This window comes from Haplochromis burtoni, unplaced genomic scaffold (genome assembly GCF_018398535.1).
Source record: "Haplochromis burtoni strain Fernald_Lab_line unplaced genomic scaffold, NCSU_Asbu1 Contig_1589, whole genome shotgun sequence".
NCBI lineage: Eukaryota > Metazoa > Chordata > Actinopteri > Cichliformes > Cichlidae > Haplochromis > Haplochromis burtoni.
The window spans coordinates 28,426-35,054 of NW_024583950.1; the positions used below are offsets into that span (position 1 = coordinate 28,426).

Consider the following 6,629-nt stretch of genomic DNA (forward strand, 5'->3'; position numbering starts at 1 on the left):
CCTGCACACTACTGTACCTATGAGTCATTTCTAATGGACATTCAGGTGTGTCTCAACTCTACTGACTCAGGTTTTGGTCTGGTTTAGGATTGATTCCATAACCACATGGTAAGATTAGACCATTTCTTCTTTCTTGCATCACATTACTGTATTCAGTGTTCAAAGAAACGGACAATCTAGTGAGTTCTAGTTCTTTTTAATACACTTGACAGTGAAAAATACACAGTACAGGTGAGCATTTATGGCTTTTTTTAATATAAACGAAGAGTTCAGATAACAAAATCAGTTGTTCACTGTACATTATAAATTAGCACAAGTATGTTTAGTTTATCTCGCTACTGGAAAAATTATTTGCATTAAGATGTTACACTACTGTACTGTGTTGCATTGTATTAAATCTGCTCAGAGTTGACATGTACTGTACAATCCAAGAAATGAATATCATTAAAGTGACAGCTGTATAAAACAAATCCTGTTTTATAGCCACTCACTGTTGTTTTGTTGAAAATGAAATTGGTTATGCTGTTTTGAGTCAGTATTAGCTACAAAGCCATAGATGTAGAAAAAAGGGGTGTAAACATATTGCACCTGCTTACTTTGAAGAGTTAAGGTGTGGTATCAAACATAAGTTTGAGTGACTGAACAGTTTCACAGTAGGCATCCAAAGCTTGACTGAGTGAAACGTTGTTGTTTGGTAGCACAGCAAGCCCTCGTTCATTCAGTGCACGTGGGAGCTGAATCTCAGGAATGGTGATCTCATTTGATGGGCGGTGATTATGTGGTCCTGTCCAGTCCACACCATAATCCTCATCAACCTGAAAGAGCATGCACATGTTTTAAATCTAAACTGAAGAGGTGTTTCCTGCAGCTGTTCCTAGATGGACTTATTGAGTCTGTCAGGGCCTATGTGAGTTTCTTAGGCATTGGCTACCAACTAATTATTCATTCACCCATTCTAGGTCAGGATTGGTTCTCTTCAGGTATAACAAATTTAACTTTGTTTAAAGTATTGCCATCTATACCTGACAGATGAGAAAAGGAGAGAATGGCTTGACACAATGACATTTCCACTTACAGGAGAAATATTTGGTACATCAACTTTCACAGTAGAAATAAACTCATCTCCACTACAGATAGCAGAGTTTTACATACAAGAACAAATATGGATCAAATAGTCATGTACCTGTGACAAATCTTGTCCCTCCTTTCTGTGCAGCAACCAGAGGTGCAGAGGTGAATGGTTGTTTGCTGTTCTGAGTCCGTGCTGATTCCATGCTTCCTGGAATGACTGAAGATGATGTTGAATGTGATGCAAAAAGCATCTGTGCAGTGCAAACAAGTCAATTTCTTCACCAGGGTTGAGCAGTCCTTGAATCTCCAGCTGGGTGAAGATTGTGTAGAAAAGGTCAAGGACGTTTTCATATACATCCCTCCACAGGCGCTCAATGCTATAAGACACAGTGAGGGAAATTGTTCATTTATGGTTTTTCAGGCATTCCTACGTCAACAGCCTTCCAAGTCAATTATTAGTGTAGTGTTAATGTGCTGTGAAACCAGTCAATTATGCTCAGAAACCATTTGTTTTATTACAATTGCATGTGTGCCAAAAAATGTAAGACAATTTACCTGTCCTTACTGCTGGTTGTGAACACTTCTGCCTGTAATGTGAGAGTTCCTGTTCTCCCCCATTGTCTGCACCATGAAATGTGCAACCTCCCCCCCCTTTGTCTGACCTGAAAAAAAGAGTAGAGAAGTTTTGATCCGAGTCAGTGAGAGTAACAATCTGAATATAACTACTGTCCAATACAGAGTTTTTTGGCATACTGTATTTGTTAAACACCTCTTACCGGACTCTTGACGGTATGCCATATTGTCTGATTGCTGACAAGAAACCATCAAAAACTGTTGTAGCTTTGTTGTTGGTGGCAGCTTTAAGGTAGACAATTAACCTAGAAAAACCATCTATCCCACCATGGACAACAAATCTCCATCTGACAAGGCAGAATTAAAAAAAAAGAAAAAACATTGTCATGTCCCCAGTTACATACAAGCAAGACCAATATTTCAGTTCCATATAAAGTGACAACATGTTATAACAGGAATGTAAAAGAAATAATAGAAGGGAAACTTAAACACTTTACAGAAAGATCTGTAGTGCAAGGAATCACATGCATAATGTAAAGCCTCAGACATGACTATAGCGAATCCTGTAAATGGCCTTATATGACAGCATTTAAGATGACATTTACAAACTCAAGGCTTCATTTTACAATTTTATACATGCATCCTGTTACTTCAATGGAATAGGGAAAAGGTGATGCAAGTACTGACCGAATTAGTTTATGATTTCCATCGATATGCCAAAGGTGATTTGGTGCTGGTACACTGTACTGACGATGCCTTGCAGTCTGACTAGATAACCGTCGCATCATGACCCCTTCTGGATTGACTCATTGAATCCATCAGTCGAAATCCTGATTAACAAACAGATCATGTCTTAGTACTACCAACTACAAAAAGACTGTATTGTAAACACTGTAATGCTTATGAGACAGATCTTCATTGCTTCAGGTAAGTATCCAGGTGCTGTACAGATTTACTGAGGAGAGAGAATCGTGTACAAACTGGTTCAAACAGGAACATAACTGCATAACAGTGATGCGAACATGCCTAGTCATTTTTGATGCCTACATTATAATATCACATCATGGCACACTGACACATGCTTTCTGGGCCAGAAACTGGTGTTTGGATATTCAAACAATATCAGCTTACTTTGAATGTGTATGCCTCTGGATCGTAGATGTCCCATCATCATTCTGCAGCCGGCATTTGGGTGATGACGCTGAATGTCCAGCACTTTTGCATCCAAGTCCTCATCTCCAATAGAAGAATACCTATCAGATTTTCTGCACATACATTTTTTTTTTTTAGTATAACAGCAAATCTCAACAAAAAGTTTTCCTGAAAGAACCAAGGACGTAAATGTACTCTTGTTTTAGCTTTACTGAAGACACCAGAGAAAGTATGATATTTAAAAGCTGCTGAAATAGACAAAACATTTCAATAAACTCGCTATTTAACATCAACTTTAGTAATCATCCACAACTATTTTCAGTTGCAGATGATAAAGGATTCAGAAAGTTTATTCATGCAGGCCCATATGACAGAGAATATGCATCTTCTTTTTGTTTTCATATTTTAATTTATATTTAATTGTGTTGTGGTTTGCAGTGTTTTGTGTTGTTTCACTTTAAATTTGTTAAAAGGAAAAAGCTGAAAATTTAAATAGTTAAAAGTTGAAATGTGAATAGTTGATTTTTGTATTATATGATTTATTTATTACATTTTATGTGGAGTGAATAAATAAAAGTATATTTACGGTGGCCCCTAGAGACAAAGCACATAAACTCCCAAACACGTACAAAACAACAGAAGTGTCTCCAGGATGCTGGCGGCAGTGTTGAGCTTTTGTTACTTAGTGGCTACACAAGCCAGCGAAGTACCAACGACCGGATTTGGTGTGTGGTAGTAACAGGTAAATGACTTTTTTTTTAAATTATTTGAATATATATGAGTGCTTGTGTATAAATACACAAACAATACACATATGCTTTCAATTGTGTAATTTAAGTGATCTAGGTAGCTCTGTTTTGGAAGTTCAGTTAACGCTAGAAATGTGTTTTGGAGTTTGTACGTGTTTTGTCTCTAGGGGCCACCGTATATATTTATATATAAACATATATAAATAAAACCACTTTTTTACATTAGTAATTCCTTTTGTGCATAATTTTATATTATTGTTAATAATAAATTAATTAAAGCAACAAAACAACCTGAAGAGCCGGTTCTCTAAAAAGAGCCGGAAATCCCATCACTACCAGGTAGGAATACCAGTGTTTGTTGTGTGAGTTGTGTCAGAGATGCACACAACTCACACCATTCAGTTGCTTAGACGTCCACTGTGACTATGTATTAACCTTCTGGTTATCATAATAAAAGCCCAGTTTAAGTTAAATGTCATTAACTGAAGTAAATGTTAAGAATTTATCCTAATTCCAAGGAATAAATTATATTAGCCAACATGTACACGTGTGGTCTAATATAGTAATAAAGTGTTCATAAGGCATCTACAATAAAAACAGGTATTCTAAATATATATTTCTTAAATAACTATTATTCCATCAATAAATAGTTCAGGTAGAAATGGAATTTAGAAAAAAAAAAAAGAATGAATCATAGAAAATCAAAATCAAAAATGATGCAGCAAGCTATTCCATTTACTTTACATGGTGGTGTCAGATAGATCAAAACACAATACCCCAGAGGTGTTCTATTGCATTTAGGTCAGGTGAGTGTGAGAACTACTCAATGGTAGTGGTGCAATGGATCAAAAATCTCACGGTTCGGATCGGATCACGGTTTTAAGTCACGGATCGGATCAATTTTCGGATCAGCAAAAAAAGAAAAAATACAAAAATTTAACCTTTACTTATTTACTTATTGAAGTATTTTTTGCCTGTTAAAAGCATTCAACTCAAGACTCATTCCAGGCAATTATTTAAAAAAAAAAGATACAATATAGGGCAGTACAGTCTTTGTATCTGCCACTCAATTCAATTCAATTCAATTCAATTTTATTTATAAAGCGCCAAATCACAACAACAGTCGCCTCAAGGCGCTTTATATTGTAAGGTAGACCCTACAATAATACATACCGCTCATTATATCGCACTCCGCTGTGATATAATGAGCTGTCACAGTCATGTAGCTTTCTGTTGCCCTGGAGGTCCACCCATTTCCTATTCCTCCAGTTCCAGGTTAACACATCCCACACATTGCTTAAATTTCACTACGGTATAAAATTCAGCCAAAATGTGATTTCAAAAATATGAGGAGCAAACAATGAATGTTTTAACTTTATCTCACTCTGTTTGTCTTTTAGGAAGTTATATCCAGATAAAAATGGGAACCTGCTTAAAACCGGTAATTTTGTGAAATTTGAGAAACTGGCTGACACTTTGAAGATGACTGCAGAGATGGACCAGATGTGTTTTACAACGAAATAATTTGCAGTGACCAAACCTTTAACCAGTAGTGTTCACACACACACACACACAACACTACACAACAAACAAACACACAACACACACCACACAACACCACACACGACACACACCAATATGAACAGAAAAACCGACCCTAATGAAAGGAGAAGTGTTTGACCTACATCTACACTTTAAACTGACGATTGACGATGACTGATGATCAAAGATGATTTTTACAGAGTGATCTACATTTTTGCAAAGAGGCCTCTTGTCTCAACTGTCAGCCATCTGCAGATGGAAACCATTTTTCAATTGTGTTGCTCAACTGAAAACTATTATGCTAATAAGGGCAAAAATGGGAGCATGGCATTCTTTGTTAGTTTAGTATCTGAAGCATCAGTAGTTGTGTGTTTACAAATACCCATCAGTGCAGTGCTGTGCATAAATGTGATATATGTCATGGCTACTGAACGGACTCACGCGCAGACAGTTCTTTTCAAGGAAACACAAAAGGGGATTTATTTACAATAGGGGATCACCTTAGTGCAAAATATATGTACAGTGAGTTGGGAGGGGGTCCAGGGCTCCAGGGAGAGAAGGGGGGGGGGGGGGGGGGGGGGCGGGGGGGGGGGGGGATCCACACACACGCTTCCTCTTCCACTCAGTCACCGCCACCGCTCCTCCGCACACACGCACTCCTCTTCAGCCGCACTCGCTCCAACACTCCACACACTGCCCCACTTGGACAGGTCCGGTGATTCGGTCCAGAATCTACAGACAGAAGTTCAAGGTTAGTTCCACAACAAAATACATGTAAGAGATTCTTCTTTGAATATGCCGCAAGCACGAACTCAGGTGGTTCAACGTTCCAGCGGTGAGCTGCTCTGTGCCACTGTCTTAAATAGCAGCTGGGGAAATCAGCCAGATCAGCCGCAGGTGGATACCATCACACGGGTGCGGGGGCCAAGAGCGAGAGCCCAGGTAGAGTGGAGGAGGAGAGACAAAGAAAACCAAAACAAACAACAACAAAACCTGTAGCCAGCGTGGGCCAACCAGAGAGACACGGGGACCGTGACAATATAGAAATACCAGATACCCTAATGACCACTACAAATTGTTTTGTACATTTGTTGGATCAACTCCTTATTAAAGAAAACTAAAAAATCAGAAGATATGTGAAAAATATGGATCAAGAAAGACAGGGGTCTTCCACTTATCCTTTTTCAGGGTCGCGGGGGGCGCTGGAGCCTATCCCAGCTGTCATAGGGCGAAGGCAGGGTACACCCTGGACAGGTCGCCAGTCTGTCGCAGGGCCAACACACAGGGACAGACAACCATTTGCACTCACATTCATTCGACCACCTAGTGGACAATTTGGATTATCCAATTAACCTATCCCCACAAGCTGCATGTCTTTGGACGGTGGGAGGAAGCCGGAGTACCCGGAGGAACCCACCAAACACGGGGAGAACATGCAAACTCCACACAGAAAGACCCCGGCCTGATGTGGAATTGAACTCAGGACCTTCTTGCTGTGCGGCAACAGTGCTAACCACCGTGCCACCATGCTGCACTATATTA

General features: G+C 39.1%; 1 protein-coding gene and 1 long non-coding RNA gene across 2 annotated transcripts; both read right to left on the bottom strand.

Annotated features, from left to right (window-relative positions):
• Positions 1-311: 311 nt before the first annotated feature.
• Positions 312-1,716, bottom strand: LOC106632913. Its single transcript, XM_042217093.1, has 3 exons — positions 1,637-1,716; positions 1,184-1,448; positions 312-815 (listed from the first exon to the last, which is right to left on the bottom strand). The coding sequence occupies exons 1-3, from the start codon at positions 1,699-1,701 to the stop codon at positions 606-608; spliced, it is 540 nt and encodes a 179-aa protein (XP_042073027.1). The 5' UTR covers positions 1,702-1,716; the 3' UTR covers positions 312-605.
• A 4-nt stretch (positions 1,717-1,720) lies between these two features.
• On the bottom strand, positions 1,721-3,115 carry LOC121813365. The gene is made up of 3 exons (XR_006053670.1): positions 2,776-3,115; positions 2,332-2,474; positions 1,721-1,991 (listed from the first exon to the last, which is right to left on the bottom strand). It is a non-coding gene; the product is annotated as an uncharacterized LOC121813365 (long non-coding RNA).
• Between the last annotated feature and the right edge of the window lie 3,514 nt (positions 3,116-6,629).